General features: G+C 36.7%; 2 protein-coding genes across 17 annotated transcripts in view; one reads left to right on the forward strand and one right to left on the reverse strand.

Annotated features, from left to right (window-relative positions):
* Not3 (CCR4-associated factor Not3) overlaps positions 1–3427 on the forward strand; it is a 61721-nt gene extending 58294 nt beyond the window's left edge. For all 4 annotated transcript variants that reach the window (XM_071668495.1, XM_071668497.1, XM_071668496.1 and 1 more), the window contains exon 13: positions 1006–3427. In XM_071668495.1, the coding sequence (XP_071524596.1) occupies positions 1006–1104 (99 nt within the window). In that variant the 3' untranslated portion in view covers positions 1105–3427. The remainder of the gene's footprint in view (positions 1–1005) is intronic.
* Positions 3428–3473: 46 nt separating this feature from the next.
* Ythdc1 (YTH domain containing 1) overlaps positions 3474–23970 on the reverse strand; it is a 141367-nt gene continuing 120870 nt past the window's right edge. For 11 of the 13 annotated variants that reach the window (XM_071668505.1, XM_071668512.1, XM_071668507.1 and 8 more), the window contains one exon: positions 5068–5819. In XM_071668505.1, coding sequence (XP_071524606.1) covers positions 5730–5819 — 90 coding nt within the window. In that variant the 3' untranslated portion in view covers positions 5068–5729. Of the gene's footprint in view, positions 5820–23970 lie in introns of all 13 variants that reach the window. The other 2 variants (XM_071668504.1, XM_071668500.1) reach the window with 1 other exon arrangement.

Here is a 23970-nt window from a genome sequence, read left to right on the forward strand (position 1 = left end):
TGAACCTTCTATGCCATCATTTAGCCCTTTAAACATTTGTAAACTGCCAGTTCACAGCCTCATTGATCTGTTTATTCCAAACTTCCACCTCTATAACTTTAAACCAACACTTTGTAACATCCTTTCTCACAAAATTTTTACCCAGTTCTTTGTTATGGCCTCTGGTTACTCTGGTGCTGCATCTCTTGAAAAAAGATTTACATAGCTTTTAATTCAATAAACAGAATTGCTTAGAATGAAAGTACCCTCAATAAACACAACTGACTAGAGACAGAAATTTTCTGATGTTTATAATAACACTATAGATAAAAACACTAAGTTTTCTTTTTCCAAAATTCATACTGCATTTCAGAATTCAGAAATTCCAAATTCTTAAGACTTTCCCTGTATTTTTTTTTTCATACAACTGGAGACAAAAGCAGTTCCCAAAATGAAACACTGCACAAGTAAATGTTCTCAAACTACAATTGCATTGCAGATGTGTTTTTCACAAAGTTCTTGTATCTTTCATGTTAACTTTGTATTGCTTCTAGAAAACAGACATGGTGCACCACAGAACATGAGGCAACTGTTGCCACTTTTATGCACTTGAATGAGTCTTTGTCAGAACTGCTGACTTTTATGGATCATTGGTGCATTAAAATGATTACTTCAAATTTTTTTTGCACATGTCATCAAGGTGTCTACCTATTGCACATGTCATTAAGGTGTCTACCAACCTATATTGAGTTGTATTAGGCCACATTTCAGAGAACTTATGAATGAAAACAACTTGTACCCTTACAAAGTCATTGCCAAAAACATAACCAGGTGTATCACTAAACATATATGGTAAGACTGTGTGAGAAGTTTTTGAATGGGAGAGGGGACAGAATTGTAATTCACTTGGGAAATTTAGAGGCACTTTTATAATCCTGTGTAATAGGAGTTGACATGTTGGATATATGTGCAGAAAGTTTATGTCTTCAGGCATCTCATCCAATCATATTTTTTCTTGTTTTATAGGGCACATACATCTACTTCGACTATGAAAACTGGGGCCAACGGAAGAAGGAAAATTTCACCTTTGAATACCGGTTTTTGGAAGACCGGGACCTGAACTAAGGCGTCCGCAAATAAACAGATCTCATGCACACTTCCCTCGGAACATTTTCCACACTGAGGGTAGATGTGCTACGCTGAGTGATAATAATCCATATGGCAAGCAAAGAAGGAGGGTGGTGGAGGGGAGATAGGGGGACCAAGGGAGGTTGGATGGGAGAACAATTTTCCTTTCTCAGACCAGACCTCGGCCCAGCCCGACCACTGCCGTTGTTGTTCAATGCTTCCCAGTCAAGTCAGTGTCATGGCTGCCACAACCACTGTCACATGATGATATGTGATATTGTCGTATCTATTCCATAAAGAAATTTTTATGTAAATTTTCTCAGATCTTTTCTTTTCAAATAAAAATATATCTATTTTTAGAGGATAGTTTCCTCTCCTGCACATGCCCCAGACTTGTGTTCACAAAGCTGTCCATGAGGTTTGTATGCTTGAGTTGTATGTTGTACTCCAGTGTAAGAGTACTATTGCCTAAACACCACTTTTTGATCTCGTCCTTGAAAGAGGAAAGAGTTTAGATATGTAAGTTTTGTGCATTATGCATTATTGCTCAAATATCTGGATGCAGCATTTTGTGCAGACAATGTTTTGCTGCCAACCAGTATTAACTTATATAGGACTGGTTTTGAATATGTAAATGTAAAAGAATGCCAAAGATCTGTGATGCTGTTGCCTGCCAGCCACTTTTTTTTTCACAACAGAGTTGAACTTGTATAACAGGGATGTTTCATTACAACCAGAAATGCTGGACATTAGGCATTACCGAATCACACCTGGGGATCACTGAACAGATATTGCTTTGTACATTTTGAGATTTAATTATTTCAATGGTAGTGGTATGTATAGCTGTTAGTTGATTTACATAATCCAAAACTACTGTGGGAGGGGTTTACTTTTTATCCATTTAGATAAAATGGTTTTAACAATTGATTTAACATGAAAGTTTCAGTATGCAAGTTACGGTTCACTGGTGTTGAGGTATGTATTATGTGAGCACTGCTGCCAAAATGAAAATGATGAAGTCTGGTGGCCTGAATGCATAAGTTGTTAGTGCATCTTTATAGTTTCATATCACACCGATGGCTTGGACACCATCCTAGAATTAAATGTATGTACATGGTTCAGTTTTTGGAGAAAAAGCAAAAGGAAAGCATGTCAAAGGCTTGATACATATGGATACAACTTTGACTTTCTTTGACATTAATGACAAACTAGACTTGGTGCTTTTCTAATTATATGTGTTTAGTGTTGAATAATTATGTTAAAATCAAGAATGCATGTGCAGTGCTTGTTTTGACAGTTTTTACATGCTACCATGAATCACTGTCATGGTAAATCTGTATTTAATCTGATAATCTTGCCTGGATGATGTATTGATTTTATGTGAAATTTTGCCTAAATACTTTGAAACCTTAATACACATCTGAGTAAAATTTCTTTGTGACAGTCATGGCATAACTGTGACAGGAAATTAACAAACAGTTGTATGTTTGGACACAGACTGCCATCCATATTAACATATATATTTATTAAACAGCAGATGAGATTCACTCTTCATGAATTTCTTTATTTTGAATATCATGTAAATCTAGCATTTGAAGTAGGGGATTTCTGTGTACAGGAAGTTGGTCACTTGCTCAAGGCAGAGATGTAGCTGACAGACTTATGGAAGCCCCCAGACATCTAAGTGTCCAGCTAAAGGAGTAGGATCATGTAGATAGTGTACAGTCGTTGTAGACTTTTTATACAGTGTAAATGATATTTTTATACTGTCCTTGACATCCCTACAGAGGTATGCAGTGTAGCTGGAAACTGACCAGTTTTCTTGGTTGATTTGGAACATCATGTTGGATTTAAAGATAAGCAGGTATGCTGTTGAAACTTACAGCAGTCTAACTACTGTATGCAATAATATCAGTGGATATGTACCACCCTTAGTTTCAGAAAGCCTAACTTTCCTACACAAACTATTTGAGAAATTGTGCCTCACTGATGAACTGAGAGAGGGCAGTATTCATTGATATTGTGGCCTACTATATTTGCATAATTATTTGTCCAGTTTGGCCACTGGCAAAGACAACTTAAGTTTTTAAACCCTTTATCATATGAAAACTATTAATTCCTTTTTAAGGTTTTGCAGATCTGTTTTCATAATGAGCAGCCTTTTTTTTCTTTCTTTCTTTTATACCAGTCTGTTAATAAGGCATTTGTGCAGTGGTTGTGGCGACATGAAATACCGAAGCAAACAACACAGTGGTTTAAGAGTAGAGGACAAAGGTGTTTATATAAAAGTGATATAAAATACACTTTATTTCCTGTGGAATGGCTAGATTTTTCTCCCCTTTATATGTCCCAGTTGAAACTACCACTGTTCAATGTATTTTTTATTCATTAGTTATGCAGATTGCACCAAGAATTTCAGGGAAGATATTAAATCCATTACATTTGTGTAAATATGATCAATAACATGAAAACAATTATTGCATTGTATACAATGGAAATTATGCCTTAACCCTTATTGGTCTCATTTTGTACTATCCATGCCAGTCTTTGAAAAATACTTTAAATTATCCTTTAAAAAAAAAAATACTGCTACTAGTAGTCAATGAAGAGACATTGTTTAAAAGCTAATGCTCTTATGGAAATAAGTGACCCACACAGAAGGACAAACCACCTCTATAAACAAGATCCTGAAGAATTTTGTAAATTGAAGAATATTTTACTTGTATAGAAACAATGGGAGCAGCAGCAGTTTACATGCAATCAGCTGTCTAACTAAAATTTAGCATATGCATTGTAATATGATAACCAGATCTTTAATCCAATATCTATAAGTTCTAGGTTTCATCTATATACACAGATAGGGTGGGACAAGTAGGGAGGACAGGGTGTTGGTGAAGCTTCACATTCAACTCTGAAACAGTAAAGTGTCCTTCACTGTGGGTCTTCTAATCTCATTAATTCAAAGCCTCTTGTAAGTGAGGTAGTTACAAAACCAATGATGTGACTGACATGGCAGAAGGAACTTAGACATCTGACTGTCTACATGAACCATTGTTGAAACAAAAGCTATAAATTTTAAATGGCAAAATTTGCTGGGAGATTTTATCACTCCTATTATACAAGGGCTGATATATTAATGACTAATACACAAGAACTTTTTAAAGGTTCTCCAGTTTCTGACCTTATACACAAAAACTTTTTAAAGGTTTTCCTGTTTCTATTTTCTTTTTTCTTTCTATGGATTTCCTGCTACTCACAATATGGTAATTCAATCACTGTTATGCTACTATAAGAAAAATATATTTTTGAGTGATCAAAAAATAAAAAAAAAATGCATGCATTTCCACACATGCATGTTGTGTGAGCATATGAATGTGGGTGTGTGCATATGTTTACAGACAAGACTATTCATTCATTTGTATATCTGTGTAGCTGTCACACTGTATATGTGTGTTGAATCTGATTGTGTGTGATTATAAATGCATATGTTGACAAATTATCCATGCATCTAAACAAAAGCTTGTAGTATCTGTCTAAATGTACGTGTTATTTTCTTGATGCATGTTACATTTGTATTTCTCTCATCTTCACTTATACAACTATTTGTGTCATCTGCACTTTAGAGTCTCTACATCAATCCTGTGTAGAAATGCAAATAGAAAAATCTGGTTTCTTTATTTTGAATACAAAGTTTTTAGCACTTGTAGCATTTGTAAAAAGTTTACTAAGAAAATGTCTTAGTCTTGAATACCCAATAATTGAAATAAATTAACTTTATAATCATTAGGGTTATATATATATATATATATATATATATATATATATATATATATATATATATATATATATATATCCCACCCACAGGGATGGTTCAGGAGCATCTGAAGTCAAACATTCAATCTATCCCAAGCATGCGGGAAACAAAGTATTAAATGAGGAAGGACAAGGTACAAGAGTTAATATATTCAATTATAATGTATTCAAGAATATTCAGTACAGAGAAATCTTACATTTTAGCTGACAAAAATACTTTTTGACAATACTTCCAATCATGAAAAGTATGTAAAATATATTTAGAAAGGGTAATCAAAGACAAACAAGGCAAATTATAATACTTGTGACCTATGAATGCCTTCTAACCTCTATTTGCACTCTCTAGCTTTATGGTATATCACTCTACGTTTATGCTATATATCTAAATATTACTTAAAGAACTTAAATACAGTACTGCCTTATTTATATACACACACAAAATACAGAATACATCTCTGCAATTGTTGGGAAAGGGAAGATACATCAATTAAACAAATTTCAAGGCAAATACCCTGTAAATAACACAAATTACAACTAAATGTGAACTATGTGTCCAAATCACTCACCAGAGGTAATATATATGTGAGGTAGCTATCCAAAATACCCTTTGGAAGCATAAAAGGTTTTCAGGCAAGTGCATACACATTTTTCTTTTTCTTCCACAGCCATGATTCTAAACTTTTCCTTAAAACCCTATACAGTATCACACACCTGCTAAAGTTCACTTGCATTTCCTAGCATTACACATCTTGGTCCATCCAACAAAAAAACCTTGTCAAAATTAAGCAAAGAAAAAATTTGTTTTTATTTTATCTACGTTCTCGATATCGACGTTCACGACTTCGTTCCCGCCGATCTCTAGTCCTCTGCAAGAATTCATCCACACTTCGATCATATGGCTGTAAAAAGATAAAATGTACTCTTGAATTCTCAAGAATGACCACTGTTTTAATAAAATTACTTGCAAAATGAAGAAAAGATGAAAAGAGTGTATCTTAACAGATATTTCTGCTACTGAAAAGTTAAAGCCTTTATCAAAACATAAAAAGTACATAGAAAACAGTTCTCCAAAAGATCCAGGGAAAGAACTAAAGGCCATAACATGAAATTAAGCAAGAACCATGTTAGGAAAGATGTTGAGAAGTGAACAAAGAACCATGTTAGGAAAGATGTTGAGAAGTGAACAAAGAACCATGTTAGGAAAGATGATGAGAAATTAACAAAGTTTTTTAGGTATTTCATTACCATGGGAAACAGCATACAAACCATTTTTTTCAAACTTTTTTGCCATTTCCCACATTAGCAAAGTAACACCTGGAACACTGAAATAGCCTCATATGCTCATACCAACTCCCGAGCTGTGATGTGTAATGCACCAAAACCACATCCCCCTAGACAAAGCCAAGCTAACACTGATCTTTCCATGCTTTCCCCTGACCACATCATATACTAGTTTGGTCCAATGACAGCACATCACCCCATCTACATAACATCACTCCAATTCTCATGCCCACCTCATACCCTCCTGCATGTTCAGGCTTCAAGCACTAAAAACCTTATGCACTACAACCTTCCATCTCCAATTAGGTCTTCCCCTTCTTGTCTCCTCCACTTCTGGCATATATCCTCTTTGTCAACCTCTACTTAATTATTCTCTCCATTTTTTCATTTGTTCTTGGCACTACCTCCTCATCAATATGGGAAAAAAAAGATTTGTGTGCATATTTGCCATTTCCCACATTAGCGAGGTAGTGTCAAGAACAGAACAGAGGACTGAGCCTAAGAGGTGAATGCAAGAGTTTTGAAGGGCGGGGCAAGTATGCAGTCTGATGTGGATGAGAGGGCTTGGGAAGTAAGTCAGTTGTTGTTCGCTGATGATACAGCGCTGGTGGCTGATCCAGATGAGAAACTGCAGAAGGTGGTGACTGAGTTTGGTACAGTGTGTGAAAGAAGAAAGCTGAGAGTAAATGTGAATAAGAGCAAGGTTATTAGGTTCAGTAGGGTTGAGGGACAAGTCAATTGGGAGGTAAGTTTGAATATAGAAAAACAGGAGGAAGTGAAGTGTTTTAGATATCTGGGAGTGGATTTAGCAACAGATGGAACCATGGAAGCAGAAGTGAGTCACAGGTTGGGGGAGGGGGCAAAGGTTCTGGGAGCATTGAAGAATGTGTGGAAGGCGAGAACGTTATCTTGGAGAGCAAAAATGGGTATGTTTGAAGGAATAGTGGTTCCAACAATGTTATATGGTTGCGAGGCATGAGCTATAGATAGGGTTGTGCAGAGGAGAGTGGATGTGTTGGAAATGAAATGTATAAGGACAATATGTGGTATGAGGTGGTTTGATCGAGTAAGTAATGAAAGGGTACAAGGGATGTGTGGTTGAGAGAGCAGAAGAGGGTGTGTTGAAATGGTTTGGTCACGAAGAGAGAATGAGTGAAGAAAGTTGACAAAGAGGATATATGTGTCAGAGTAGAGTGAATGAGAAGTGGGAGACCAAATTGGAGGTGGAAGGATGTAGAGAAAAAGATTTTGAAAGATTGGGGCCTGAACACACAGGAGGGTGAAAGGCGTGCAAGTAATAGAGTGAATTGGAACGATGTGGTATACTGGGGTGGACATGCTGTCAATGGATTGAACCAGGGCATGTGAAGCGTCTTGGGTAAACCATGGAAAGTTTTGTGGGGCCTGGATGTGGAAAGGGAGCTGTGGTTTCAGTGCATTACACATGACAGCTAGAGACTGAATGTGAACAAATGTGGCCTTTGTTGTTATTTCTTATCACTACCTCGCTACAGACACATACATATACAAACACTTGCCTTCATCCATTCCTGGCACTACCCCGCCCCAAAGGAAACAGCATCGCTACCCCCTGCTTCAGCAAGGCAGTGCCAGGAAACAGACAGAAAAGGCCACATTCATTCACAATCAGTCTCTAGCTGTCATGTGTAATGCACCAAAACCACAGCTCCCTATCCCACATCCAAGCCCCACAAACCTTTCTATGGTTTACCCTTAGAAACCACTTTTTCAGGGGCTACTGAAGTACCAAATGTGCTGTGGAGAAGGTATAAGAAACACTCCAGTCTGCCAGCATTTGTAAGGTATAGAAAAAGCAAGGAACAAGTATACAAGGGTAAGAAAGAAGGAATAGAAAAATTCTGAAAAGAATATTGTGCATAAGTCAGGAAAAAATTTAATAATAATCCATTAATTTATCCAAAGAAATCTCCCACGTTAAAAAGCAGCTGATCAGATTTACGAATTTATAAGGAAGAGTTGCAGATGACAATTTAGGGATATGTGAAGAGCTACATGAAAAAATCGTGTTTTCACAGTGGAAGACACAACAGCCCCATCAGCAATGAGATGGAATGGGGAGGAGGTTTTGAGATCTAGAAAAGATATAACAAAATACTAAAAGGGCTTAGCCCCATGCAAAGCTCATGGTCCAGATGAAATTACACCATATGGCAGATATACTAACCAAACCTCTTGAAACACTATTCAAAATGTCGTAGGAGAAAGTCAAAGTGCCAAGGGAGTGGAAACAGGCAAACATCGTCATACCTAAAGCATCCACCAAAAAACCTTGCATGCCTCCCCAAACATTTTCAAAGGCAATGTCAAACTTATACTTTATTAACTGTCATCCCTCCACTGGCCAAGATTATCATCCTCATATGTCTAGGCATCGAATTAGCATGGTTCCTAAGTATGCTAGGTTCATGTTTTGGGTCCATAAGCTCTTGATCTCCTTGAATGAGGCATGACACTGATTAGGTGTCACAGGAAGAAGCTGCCTGATTGTACATTCTATGCGCCCGGGCATTTCATGTGTATCTACAATTTCTTGCTTCCAGGTGTGCATTCTGACTTTCTCCTCCTTAGAAAGGCAAGAGCTAACCATTTTGAAATACAGGTGGAATAAATACAGTGCTTAGAAGTAAGATTCTCAAAATAATGTGGGAGCCTGGAAGATTACAGAAAGAACTTCCTTCCCTCAAGATAGCTGAGTACACTGAAACTAGTTGCTGGTGCTCACACTATTAGAAACACTAGTCTCAGCAACTAAATATATATATTGATTTTACGTTGTGAGTGCCATATGCTTGCACCCACAATAAATGTTTGACATGTATCATATTTGAAAATATATAGGGTGGACACTAGATCAATAAGAAAGATCAGGAAGAGGCACTGAACTATGGACCTGTATGTTAAAACCGTACAGCTGGTTTCCTGCCCCAGGAGTCGCATCTATCCCTTTGAGGCTCCTGCAGCACAGAGGAAACTGGCTATATCCCCCAAATGGGAAAACATCATAAAGCGTTGTGAAGTGTTTGTGTCTATGGTGCAGTGTGAAAGGAAATTTAGTAGAAGTGCTCTATGTCTTTAAGATAGTTGCAACTTGGGGATAAGGGTCTTAGGATCTGCTGATACACCATTTATCATGTTGTAATGATGGATGATATCCAGAGCACAGCCAGAACAGTATGACTCATGTATGTCTGAGGAGTAAGTGCTCAGTGTCTTCTTTATATGGTAGTTGCACCTTGGGCATAAGGGTCTTAGGTTATGTTGCAGTGATGGATGACATCCAGAGCATAGCCAGAAGTGTGTGACTCATGCTTGTCTGGAAGTGTGGTTTCTAATAGGTATGTGTGGTGGGTTGGTGTTTAAGACTGAGTTGGGAGGTCAGCTGATTAGCACCTGTTGAGTTTTTTCAGTGTATATATTTTGTTAAACTTATATTTGATGGGGGTGGGGATATGTGAGTAGAATTTACTGAAGTGTGGCAAGGGTAAGCTTTTTATTTCTACTTGGGGGTTGGTGGTTAACAGTTATTAAGTGGTTTGGGTGGTCTGCAAGATTCTGGAAAAGCTAATCAGAGAGCAAATGGATAAATTTCTACAAAGGATAAATTACCTCTAAGAGAGACAGCACAGATTTAGGGAAAGGAAGTTGTGTTACAAAGCTCTCACATTTTTATGAAGAACAGAGCTTACATGAAAGAGAAGGCTAAGTGGGTTGTTTGTATTTGTGCTTCCGGAAAGCATTTGACACTATCCCATGGGAGGCTGACAAAGAGGCTGGATCACCAGGCAGGGATAAGAAGCGTCCTTCAATGGATAGATTATAATAATGGAAGTGGGAGCAAAGATGCATGTCAGATGAGCATTCTCAAAAGGAGTAAGTCAACAGCTGAATTCCACAGGGCTCTGTGGTATCATTATTCTTCTTGATTTATGTAGATGATTTGCCAGAAGGGATGGACTTGAATCTGTGTGTGACAGAGACATTGGAGAGAATGCTATCCCTAACTTGTCAGAGTCCCACCCTGGGAGAGCAGTTGAGAAGACTAACGGTCTGCATGCAAATAAGAGAATTTCATTCAACTCTATGGATAAGGAGATTTCAACATGCTGATCACATCACACAAATGGCCTAATCTAAAATATGCTGCTTATGTCTGACCACTGCACCTTAAAGAGCACATACAGTCAAAAGAGAAGGTGCAGAGGATTGTAGTCTCTACAGATATTACCTGAATTAAGAGAGCCATGTTAAAAGGAAAGAGATGTATGAATAGAGCACCTAAAGGATATAACAAGAAATTAATGAAGAAGCTTATTTAAAAAAGATGTTAAGAAGTACTTTTAAAGTACTAAAAGAGTAGTGGATCAATGGAACAGACTAACTGAGGACATGGTTAATGCAGGCAGCACACAATTCAAGAAGTGTGATGTTAGAGAATGTTTAAAGTGATAGGGCCACATGAGGTAAAACTCCCTACCCATATAGTTGAAATAAGAAATTACAGAAATTGAGTGGGAGATGTATAAAAGAAAGAGACAGGAGGTCAAGAGATGAAAAAGAGGGCAAATGAGAGATGGGGTGAGAGAGTATCATTAAATTTTAAGGAGAATAAAAAGATGTTCTGGAAGGAGGTAAATAAAGTGCGTAAGACAAGGGAGCAAATGGGAACTTCAGTGAAGGGCGCTAATGGGGAGGTGATAACAAGTAGTGGTGATGTGAGAAGGAGATGGAGTGAGTATTTTGAAGGTTTGTTGAATGTGTTTGATGATAGAGTGGCAGATATAGGGTGTTTTGGTCGAGGTGGTGTGCAAAGTGAGAGGGTTAGGGAAAATGATTTGGTAAACAGAGAAGAGGTAGTAAAAGCTTTGCGGAAGATGAAAGCCGGCAAGGCAGCAGGTTTGGATGGTATTGCAGTGGAATCTATTAAAAAAGGAGGTGACTGTATTGTTGACTGGTTGGTAAGGTTATTTAATGTATGTATGACTCATGGTGAGGTGCCTGAGGATTGGCGGAATGCGTGCATAGTGCCATTGTACAAAGGCAAAGGGGATAAGAGTGAGTGCTCAAATTACAGAGGTATAAGTTTGTTGAGTATTACTGGTAAATTATATGGGAGGGTATTGATTGAGAGGGTGAAGGCATGTACAGAGCATCAGATTGGGGAAGAGCAGTGTGGTTTCAGAAGTGGTAGAGGATGTGTGGATCAGGTGTTTGCTTTGAAGAATGTATGTGAGAAATACTTAGAAAAGAAAATGGATTTGTATGTAGCTTTTATGGATCTGGAGAAGGCATACGATAGAGTTGATAGAGATGCTCTGTGGAAGGTATTAAGAATATATGGTGTGGGAGGCAAGTTGTTAGAAGCAGTGAAAAGTTTTTATCGTGGACGTAAGGCATGTGTACGTGTAGGAAGAGAGGAAAGTGATTGGTTCTCAGTGAATGTAGGTTTGTGGCAGGGGTGTGTGATGTCTCCATGGTTGTTTAATTTGTTTATGGATGGGGTTGTTAGGGAGGTGAATGCAAGAGTTTTGGAAAGATGGGCAAGTATGAAGTCTGTTGTGGATGAGAGAGCTTGGGAAGTGAGTTAGTTGTTGTTCGCTGATGATACAGCGCTGGTGGCTGATTCATGTGAGAAACTGCAGAGGCTGGTGACTGAGTTTGGTAAAGTGTGTGAAAGAAGAAAGTTAAGAGTAAATGTGAATAAGAGCAAGGTTATTAGGTACAGTAGGGTTGAGGGTCAAGTCAATTGGGAGGTAAGTTTGAATGGAGAAAAACTGGAGGAAGTAAAGTGTTTTAGATATCTGGGAGTGGATCTGGCAGCAGATGGAACCATGGAAGCGGAAGTGAATCATAGGGTGGGGGAGAGGGCGAAAATCCTGGGAGCCTTGAAGAATGTGTGGAAGTCCAGAACATTATCTCGGAAAGCAAAAATGGGTATGTTTGAAGGAATAGTGGTTCCAACAAGGTTGTATGGTTGCGAGGCGGGGCTATGGATAGAGTTGTGCGCAGGAGGGTGGATGTGCTGGAAATGGTTTGATCGAGTAAGTAATGTAAGGGTAAGAGAGATGTGTGGAAATAAAAAGAGCGTGGTTGAGAGAGCAGAAGAGGGTGTTTTGAAATGGTTTGGGCACATGGAGAGAATGAGTGAGGAAAGATTGACCAAGAGGATATATGTGTCGGAGGTGGAGGGAACGAGGAGAAGTGGGAGACCAAATTGGAGGTGGAAAGATGGAGTGAAAAAGATTTTGAGTGATCGGGGCCTCAACATGCAGGAGGGTGAAAGGCGGGCAAGGAATAGAGTGAATTGGATCGATGTGGTATACCGGGGTTGACGTGCTGTCAGTGGATTGAATCAGGGCATGTGAAGCGTCTGGGGTAAACCATGGAAAGTTGTATGGGGCCTGGATGTGGAAAGGGAGCTGTGGTTTCGGGCATTATTGCATGACAGCTAGAGACTGAGTGTGAAAGAATGGGGCCTTTGTTGTCTTTTCCTAGCGCTACCTCGCATACATGAGGAGGGAGGGGGATGGTATTCCATGTGTGGCGAGGTGGCGATGGGAATGACTAAAGGCAGACAGTGTGAATTGTGTGCATGGGTATATATGTATGTGTCTGTGTGTGTATATATATGTGTACATTGAGATGTATAGGTATGTATATTTGCGTGTGTGGACATGTATGTATATACATGTGTATGGGGGTGGGTTGGGCCATTTATTTCGTCTGTTTCCTTGTGCTACCTCGCAAACGCGGGAGACAGCGACAAAGCAAAATAAAAAAATAAATAATTAAAGAAATTACAAATTTCTAAATATGCATTTTTATGTATGATTAGTCAGGATCCCTGTTTCAGGGCTCCTACAACCCAAGGTTGCACTACACTTGGTTAAGAGGGATAAAATGGACTCCTTTGAGGTGATAAGTTTTTTGACAAGACCGTACTCTTTATCATCAACTAATGATGATACAGCATCGCCATAGATGAATTTTCACTAGCAGTGTACCTTTAAGCAGACAGAAACTATATTGGCATACAAAAATATATCTGCAAATAGGTGATCACATATGACAGAAAGGCTAGACTAAAAGTAATTCATGTAAATGTTGATGAATATGTTAGTAGTAAATGAAGAGCAGGTATTTATATATCATTAGGGAAAACACATCTGAAATTGTTGAAGTTGTGGAAAGCTTTTCTGCCCAGTGTTACATAATGATAATGAAGGAAAGAGAAGGTAAAGAACGGGTAAGAATTGCTCTCTTAATAAAAAAAATAGTCATGGGTTTCATGAAACTGTAGAAGATCCATCCTCCCAATTTTCTACAACTACAAAACCTTAAAAGAAGACAGAAAGCAAGGACAAAGTGAAGGACTTGTGACACTTGTTCACCAAACCATACTGTTCTTCAACACTGAACCACCAAACAGCTTACAGGCAATGACAACACCTGAGAAATGCAATCCATAAGAATAAAACAACTAGATTATCTACACCTACATAACTCCCCCTCCACATATACTATCCCACTGCATAACCTGACCGGCATACCCAACACCTCTCTCTCTCTGGAGATTTCATTGCCTACCATCCCACTTGGCTCAACATTCATACCCAAGATCCCCAAGATAAACTACTCATGAATCAATTCCAACCTCTCAGTATCCTCAACCTATGCAAACAACCAGCCAGACTGCCAACTCACCACCTGTGGCATCTGACCTTACCAGACATCATCCGTTCATAAGCATTACAAACAAGAACCATCAGGATTATTATAAACAGTCTGTCCTCAGACCATCAGCCCATCATGATAACACTAAATCAGGCCTACACAACCACCAAAATGACTTAGACAAACAACAGAGAAGCAGACTTACCAACCTTCACATGCTACATGGAAACATGGCTACAAAACCTCAATATAAATGATTTCCCATCCCTAGATCACAGTCTCAAATTTTATCAACATTTCCAATCAAGCCAGGAAAAAACACATACCACATCTCAAGACATTTGTTGGTGTCTTCATTTTCCTTGCTTTTGTTTGTCCTTTGTTTTTGTTTACCATACTGGGAAAATATATATGTCAACACTCATGAACTGTTTAAAATGGCATACATAAGATAAGTGCTGCTATGGGGAAGGATGCAGATTTTACTAACAAAAATTATGTAAATCATCACTAGAGTTTAGATGCTGCTTAAACAAATACTGTGAGGATCACATTCCAATGAGAGTGAGAAATCTCATGCCAATCACAATGTGTATGCATATGAGAGTGGATGTGTCATTTCTTGTCTTCCCTAGCACTACCTCGCTAACATGGGAAACAGCAATCAAGAAAGAACATACATAAAATGAAATGTAGCATGGAGACTGGAGTGGATGGTACTGCAGGTGAACTTAAGAAAGGGAGTGACTGTTTTATTTGAGTGATTAGTTTGAATTTTCGATTTATATCTGGATCATGGTGAAGTGCCTGAGGATTGGCTGAATGAATGTACAGTGCCACTGTAAAAAGCCAAGGGGGATAAAGGTAAGTGTTCAAACTTCAGAGGTGTAAGTTTGCAGCGTACCTGGTAAGTTGTATGGGAGAGTAGTGGCTGTGAGGGTGAATGCATATACAGAACATCAGACTGGTAAGGGAAAATGTGGTTTGAGAAGTGGCACTTGAAGTGTGGAGCAAGTGTTTGCTTGAACAAAACTTGTGATAAATACTTAGAAAACAGATGGATTTGTATGTGGCATTTTTGGATTTGGAGAAAGTATATGGTAAGGTTGATATAAATGCTTTGTGGAAGGTCTCAAGAATATATGTTGTGATAAGAAAGCAGCTAACAGCAATGAGAAGCTTTTATCAAGGGTATAGGGCCTGTGTATGAGTAGGAAGAGTTGTTGTTTGCTGATGACACATTGCTGGTGGCAGGTTCGAGTGAGAAACTACAAAAGTTGGTGACTGAGTCTGGAAGAGTGTGTGAAAGGAAGTTGGGAGTAAATGTAATAAAAGTAAGGTTATTAGGTTTAGCAAGGTAAAGGAACAAGTTAGTTGGGGTGTGAGTTTGAAAGAGAAAATGGGAGGAAGTGAAGTGCTTTAGATATCTTGGAGTGGACATGGAAGCAAAAGAAACCATGGAAGCAGAAATGAGTCACAGGGTGGGTGTGGGAACAAAGGTTAGGAAAATACTAAAGAATGTGTGGAATGAGATGTTTTTATCAGGGTGGGTGAAAATGGGTATGTTTGAAAGTAAAGTAGTTCCACTAATGGTATACGGATGCAAGGTATGGGCTACAGATGAGGATGGATATACTGGAAATGAAATGTTTGAGGACAATATATGGCATGAGGGTTTGATCAAGTAAGTAATAAAAGGGTAAGAGAAGAGGTGCAGTAATAAAAGCAGTGTAGTTGAGAGAGCTGAAAAGGGTGTACTAAAATATTTTGGACATATGAAGAGAATAAGTGAGAGAGGTGGACAAAGAGGATATATGTGTCAGAAGTGGAGAGAAAAAGGATATGGGGATGACCAAATTAGAGACAAAAGGAGGGAGTGAAAAAGATTTTGAGTGATTGGGCCTGAACATACAGGAGTGTGAAATGCAACTGTGGGATAGAGTAAATTGGAGCAATGTCCATGTCAATGATCTGAACCAGGACATGTGAAGTGGACGTGGTAAACCATGGAAAGAACTCTGGGGCCTGGCTGTGGACAGGGAACTGTGGTTTTGGTGCAATATATATGACAGCTAGAGAATGGGTGTAAGTGAATGTGGCCTTTCTTTATCTGATTGTGGCACTCTTGGATTACAGATAACTATTATGTTTTATCTTATATCATAAATCTTTTCATGTTATAATCGTGATTCAATGAAAGTTTTTACATAAAAGGAAAATTATAAAGTTATAAATTACAAAGCACACCAGTCACACAGCTGCTGCCTCCACTTTTGCTAGAAATACTTTCTCCTGCCCATTCTAGGTCATCTTTCAATAATGAATGTCAGTGACTATAAAATCAATCTCCCTACAATATGAAGACACATCATCATCAAGTGGTTCTGGATCATCATCTGCCTTGTCCTTTAAATCTGGCTAAAAGCCATTCAATATTCTTTCTAGAAAGCTCAATGCTCTGTCACTGGCATGGCTGAAGGATGACTGATTCTGGGGAGAAATTATCATGAACTGCCCTTTCAGCAACCAATCAAACTCTGTGGGCAGTCCTAAAATACAGGTGTGACACTCAATGTGTAAATTTGTCTAGAGATGTCTGGCTCTCATATACACCTGTTTAGAGATGTTCTATGGTTGTAGCCTAGTTTATCATCTAAAATCATTCCATATTCTTTGAAGTTATTTCTCTCATTGTTTCTTTATCTATACGGCCTGTGTATAGATGTTAAAGCTAGTTGCGCAGTGACTTATCTATTCAAATATTTTTGTTAAATTCCATTAAGTTCTCATTTACTCATTTGTAAATTAATTCTAAATACCTTTGTAGTTTTCCTTGATCATCTTCTCTTTCAACTGCTTATGCTATTCTCATAACAACAGCAAAGAATGACTGTGCTCTTGCTTACTTCCTTATCTCTGCCTGTGATCATGCTTACAAAAAGTACTGAGGTGAGAACAGTTCATTGTGGTACCCATGAAAGTATATTTTCTTCCTTAAACATGTTTCCAATAGCTGCTAATCTGAGCTTTCGGTTGGTTAGAAATTTCATCCATTTTTATATTTTCCCTTTTATACTGTCTTGCCTCTTTCTTCATTAGCACATCATAGTTTACTTTATCAAATGCAAAATCAAGAAAAAGTGTCCATATTTTCTCCCTTTACCAATATTTCGTGTGTATCATTGTAAAATGCCTCACTATCTACATAATGAAACATGAAGCCTACAGCTATACCTAAATAATAGAACATGAAACCTACAGCTACATCTACACAATGAAACATGAATCCTACAGCTACACCTACACTATGAAACATGAAACCATGATCTTTCATTACAATCCCACCACAATATGCTTGGCACTCCATTCTATTCAACAGTTAGACCTCTCCTATCCAAAACCCTCCACAACTAACTATCAACACCCAACAAAAATAAAAAGCTTACTCCTAACTTAAACTTCAGTGACCTCTAATCACAGATCACCCAATCCCCAGCACATATAACACTAACAAAATACATACACTTTGCAATAAACTCACAAGCACTAAACAACCCTAACTTAAACTTCAGAGACCTCTAATCACAGATCCCCAAATCCCCAGCACATATAACACTAACAAAATACATACACTTTGCAATAAACTCATAAGCACTAAACAACCACCCTAACTCTGTCTTAAACTCCAGCCCACAAGACAAAACCCCAAGAGAAGAAAAAGTAAGCTACACTTTACCATCTATGACCTGAACATCACCCATCCCTTCAACACAACAAATATCTAAAGACATATCCAAAGTCCCTTCATGCCCACCATCAAACTAACTCAAGGAAGACAACAAAAAACTTCCTACTCAATTGCCCACGGCTCTTCTGACTTTAATGCACACAAAACACCACTATTCTTTACGACTTATGGTTCCACCCACTGGAAATGTCTAGCTTTCTGAGCACTGTAGAAGACTCATAAAGATAGAAGGAACTGCTGGAACAGTGAGTAAGTTACTTGATATTAATCATAATTATATTTATATATTAATCAGTCGACTAATTGCACGAATTTAAGGTTTTGACCACAGATTCTTATTCAGCAGAGGTAAAAGCATCTATGTTGAAATTTTGAGGAAAATCTATTTTTTGAAAAAATCAAGAAAAATCCATGGATAAAATTTGGCCTAGATTTTCAGATTTTAATTAAAATCTAGGTATAAGTGCAATTCTATATGGTGATTAAGGATATTGACTCAAAAGACGGCATTTCGTAAAATTAAGCCCTTACATATTTGATATTAATTTTAATCATATTCATATGCAAATCACTCAACTAAATACACGAATTTTAAGGTTTTGACCACAGATTCTTATTCAGCAGAGGTAAAAGCATCTATGGTGCAATTTTGAGGAAAATCTAATTTTTGAAAGAAATCAAGAAAAATCCAAGGCTTGGATAAAATTTGGCTCAGATTTTAAACTTGTTCAGATTTTAATGAAAATCTGGGTATAAGTGCAATTCTATATGGTGATTAAGGATATCGAGTCAAAAGACTGCATTTCGTAAAATTAAGCCCTTAATTACATACTTGATATTAACTATAATTATATTAATATGCTAATCAGTCGACTAATTGCACGAGTTTTAAGATTTTCACCACAGATTCTTATTCAACAGACGTAAAGGCATCTATGTTGAAATTTTGAGGAAAATCTATTTTTGAAAATCTATTTGAGCCAAATTTTTGGATAAAATTTGGCTCAGGTTTTCAACTTGTTCAGATTTTAATGAAAATCTGGGTATAAGTGCAATTCTATATAGTGATTAAGGATATCGTGTCAAAAGACTGCATTTCGTAAAATCAAGCGCTTAATTACATACTTGATATTAATTATAACTATATTAATATGCTAATCAGTCGACTAATTGCACGAATTTTACGGTTTTGACCACAGATTCTTGTTCAGCATATGTAAAAGCATCTATGTTGAAATTTTGAGGAAAATCTATTTTTTGAAAAAAATCAAGAAAAATCCAAGGCTATAACTTGTTCAGATCTTAATGAAAATCTGGATATAAGTGCAATTCTATATGGTGATTAAGGATATTGAGTCAAAAGACTGCATTTCGTAAAATAAGCCCTTAATTACATACTTGATATTAATTTTAAGGTTTTGACCACAGATTCTTATTCATTAGAGGTAAAAGCATCTATGCTGAAATTTCGAGGAAAATCTATTTTTTGAAAAAAAATCAAGAAAAATCCAAGGCTATAAGCTATAGCCTTGGAGATAATTTGGCTCAGATTTTCAAATTGTTCAACTTGTTGAAATTTTGAGGAAAATCTATTTTTTGAAAAAAAATCAAGATAAAATTTGGCTCAGATTTTCAACTTATTCAAATTTTCATGAAAATCTGGGTAGAAGTGCAATGCTATATGGTGATTAAGGATATTGACTCAAAAGACTGCATTTCGTAAAATTAAGCCCTTAATTACATTTATTTTTTTTTTTTTATTATACTTTGTCGCTGTCTCCCGCGTTTGCGAGGTAGCGCAAGGAAACAGACGAAAGAAATGGCCCAACCCCCCCCCCCATACACATGTATATACATACGTCCACACACGCAAATATACATACCTACACAGCTTTCCATGGTTTACCCCAGACGCTTCACATGCCTTGATTCAATCCACTGACAGCACGTCAACCCCGGTATACCACATCGCTCCAATTCACTCTATTCCTTGCCCTCCTTTCACCCTCCTGCATGTTCAGGCCCCGATCACACAAAATCTTTTTCACTCCATCTTTCCACCTCCAATTTGGTCTCCCTCTTCTCCTCGTTCCCTCCACCTCCGACACATATATCCTCTTGGTCAATCTTTCCTCACTCATCCCTCTCCATGTGCCCAAACCACTTCAAAAACACCCTCTTCTGCTCTCTCAACCACGCTCTTTTTATTTCCACACATCTCTCTTACCCTTACGTTACTCACTCGATCAAACCACCTCACACCACACATTGTCCTCAAACATCTCATTTCCAGCACATCCATCCTCCTGCGCACAACTCTATCCATAGCCCACGCCTCACAACCATACAACATTGTTGGAACCACTATTCCTTCAAACATACCCATTTTTGCTTTCCGAGATAATGTTCTCGACTTCCACACATTCTTCAAGGCCTCCAGAATTTTCGCCCCCTCCCCCACCCTATGATCCACTTCCGCTTCCATGGTTCCATCCGCTGCCAGATCCACTCCCAGATATCTAAAACACTTCACTTCCTCCAGTTTTTCTCCATTCAAACTCACCTCCCAATTGACTTGACCCTCAACCCTACTGTACCTAATAACCTTGCTCTTATTCACATTTACTCTTAACTTTCTTCTTCCACACACTTTACCAAACTCAGTCACCAGCTTCTGCAGTTTCTCACATGAATCAGCCACCAGCGCTGTATCATCAGCGAACAACAACTGACTTACTTCCCAAGCTCTCTCATCCCCAACAGACTTCATACTTGCCCCTCTTTCCAAAACTCTTGCATTTACCTCCCTAACAACCCCATCCATAAACAAATTAAACAACCATGGAGACATCACACACCCCTGCCGCAAACCTACATTCACTGAGAACCAATCACTTTCCTCTCTTCCTACACGTACACATGCCTTACATCTTCGATAAAAACTTTTCACTGCTTCTAACAACTTTCCTCCCACACCATATATTCTTAATACCTTCCACAGAGCATCTCTATCAACTCTATCATATGCCTTCTCCAGATCCATAAATGCTACATACAAATCCATTTGCTTTTCTAAGTATTTCTCACATACATTCTTCAAAGCAAACACCTGATCCACACATCCTCTACCACTTCTGAAAAGTGGTAGAGGATATGCAAATCACTCGACTACATACACTAATTCTAAGGTTTTCACCACAGATTCTTATTCAGGAAAGGTAAAAGCATCTATGCTGAAATTTTGAGGAAAATCTATTTTTTGAAAAAAATCAAGAAAAAGCCTTGGACAAAATTTGGCTTCGATTTTCAACTTGTTCAGATTTTAATGAAAATCGGGGCATAAGTGCAATTCTATATGGTGATTAAGGATATCAAGTCAAAAGACTACATTTCGTAAAATTAAGCGCTTAATTACATACTTAATATTGATTACGATTACATAAATATGCTAATGAGTCGACTAATTGCACGAATTTTAAGGTTTTGACCATAGATTCTCATTCAGCAGAGGTAAAAGCATCTATGTTGAAATGTTGAGGAAAATCTATATTTGAAAAAATCAAGAAAGATTTTATCCTTGGATAAATTTTGGCTCAGATTTTCAAGCTGTTCAGATTTTAATGAAAATCTGGGTATAAGTGCAATTGTATATGGTGATTAAGGATATTGACTCAAAAGACTGCATTTCGTAATGTTAAGCCCTTAATTACATACTTGATATTAATTATAATTATATTAATATGCAAATCACTCGACTAAATACACGAATTTTAAGGTTTTCACCACAGATTCTTATTCAGGAGAGGTAAAAGCATCTATGCTGATATTTTGAGGAAAATCTATTTTTTGAAAAAAAATCAAGAAAAAATCCAAGGCTGGGATAAAATTTGGCTCAGATTTTCAACTTGTTCAGATTTTAATGAAAATATGGGTATAAGTGCAATTCTATATGGTGATTTAGGATATCGAGTCAAAAGACAGCATTTAGTAAAATTAAGCGCTTAATTACATACTTGATATTAATTATCATTATATTAATATGCTAATCAACCGACTAATTGCACGAATTTTAAGATTTTGACAACAGATTCTTATTCAGCAGAGGGAAAGGCATCTATGTTGAAATTTTGAGGAAAATCTATTTTTTGAAAAAAAACAAGAAAAATCCAAGCCTTGGATAAAATTTGGCTCAGATTTTAAACTTGTTCAGATTTTAATGAAAATCTGGGCATAAGTGCAATTCTATATGGTGATTAACGATATCGAGTCAAAAGACTGCATTTCGTAAAATTAAGCCCTTAATTACATACGTGATATTAATTATAATTATATTAATATGCTAATCAGTCGACTAATATCACAAATCTCAAGGTTTTGACCACAGATTCTTATTCAGTAGAGGTAAAAGCATCTAAGTTGAAATTTTGAGGAAATTTTGGATAAAATTTGGCTGATTTTCAACTTGTTCAGATTTTGATGAAAATCTGGGTATAAATGCAATTCTATATGGTGATTAACGATATCGAGTCAAAAGACTGCATTTCGTAAAATTAAGCCCTTAATTACATACTTGATATTAATTATAATTATATTAATATGCTAATCAGTCGACTAATATAACAAATTTCAAGGTTTTGACCACAGATTCTTATTCAGCAGAGGTAAAAGCATCTATGTTGAAAATTTGAGGAAAATCTATTTTCTGAAAAAAATCAAGAAAAATCCAAGCCTTGGATATAATTTGGCTCAGATTTTCAACCTGTTCAGATTTTAATGAAAATCTGGGTATAAGTGCAATTCTATATGGTGATTAAGGATACTGAATCAAAAGACTGCATTTCGTAAAATTAAGCCCTTAATTACATATCTGATATTAATTTTAATTATATTCATATGCAAATCACTCGACTAAATACACGAATTTAAGGTTTTGACCACAGATTCTTAATCATTAGAGGTAAAAGCATTTTGCTAAAATTTCGAGGAAAATCTATTTTTTGAAAAAAATCAAGAAAAATCCAAGGCTATAATTTGGCTCAGTTTTTTAACTTGTTCACATTTTAATGAGAATCTGGGTAGAAGTGCAATTCTATATGGTGATTAAGGATATTGAGTGAAAAGACTGCATTTCATAAAATTAAGCCCTTAATTACATACTTGATATTAATTATAATTATATTAATATGCAAATCACTCGACTAAATACACGAATTTTAAGGTTTTGACCACAGATTCTTGTTCATCAGACGTAAAAGCATCTATGCTGAAATTTTGAGAAAAATCTATTTTTTGAAAAAAAAAATCAAGAAAAATAAAAGGCTATATTGGATAAAATTTGCCTTGGATATAATTTGGCTCAGATTTTCAACTTGTTCAGATTTTAATGAAAATCTGGGTATAAGTGCAATTCTATATGGTGATTAAGGATATTGAGTGAAAAGACTGCATTTCGTAAAATTAAGCCCTTAATTACATACTTGATATTAATCATAATTATATCAATATGCAAATCACTCAACTAAATACACGAATTTTAAGGTTTTGACCACAGATTCTTGTTCAGCAGACGTAAAAGCATATATGCGGAAATTTTGAGGAAAATCTATTTTTTGAAAAAAACATCAAGAAAAATAAAACGCTATATTGGATAAAATTTGGCTAAGATTTTCAACTTGTTCAGATTTTAATGAAAATCTGGGTATAAGTGCAATTCTATATGGTGATTAAAGATATCGAGTCAAAAGACTCCATTTCGGAAAATTAAGCACTTAATTACATACTTGATACTAATCATAATTATATTAATATGCTAATCAGTCGACTAATTGCACGAATTTTAAGGTTTTAACCAGAGATTCTTATTCAGCAGAGGTAAAAGCATCTATGTTGAAATTTTGAGGAAAATCTATTTTTTGAAAAAATCAAGAAAAATCCAAGGCCTTGGATAAAATTTGGCTCAGATTTTCAACTTGTTCAGATTTTAATGAAAATCTGAGTATACGTGCAATTCTATATGGTGATTAAGGATATCGAGTCAAAAGACTGCATTTCGTAAAATTAAGCACTTAATTACATAATTGATATCAATTATTATATTAATATGCAAATCACTCGACTAAATACACGAATTTTAAGGTCTTCACCACAGATTCTATTCAGTAGAGGTAAAAGAATCTACGCTGAAATTTTGAGGAAAATCTATTTCAAATTGTTCAGATTTTAATGAAAATCTGGGTATAAGTAAAATTCTATATGGCGATTAAGGATATCGAGTCAAAAGACTGCATTTAGTAAAATTAAGCGCTTAA

The sequence above is a fragment of the Panulirus ornatus genome, chromosome 13 (genome assembly GCF_036320965.1).
Source record: "Panulirus ornatus isolate Po-2019 chromosome 13, ASM3632096v1, whole genome shotgun sequence".
NCBI lineage: Eukaryota > Metazoa > Arthropoda > Malacostraca > Decapoda > Palinuridae > Panulirus > Panulirus ornatus.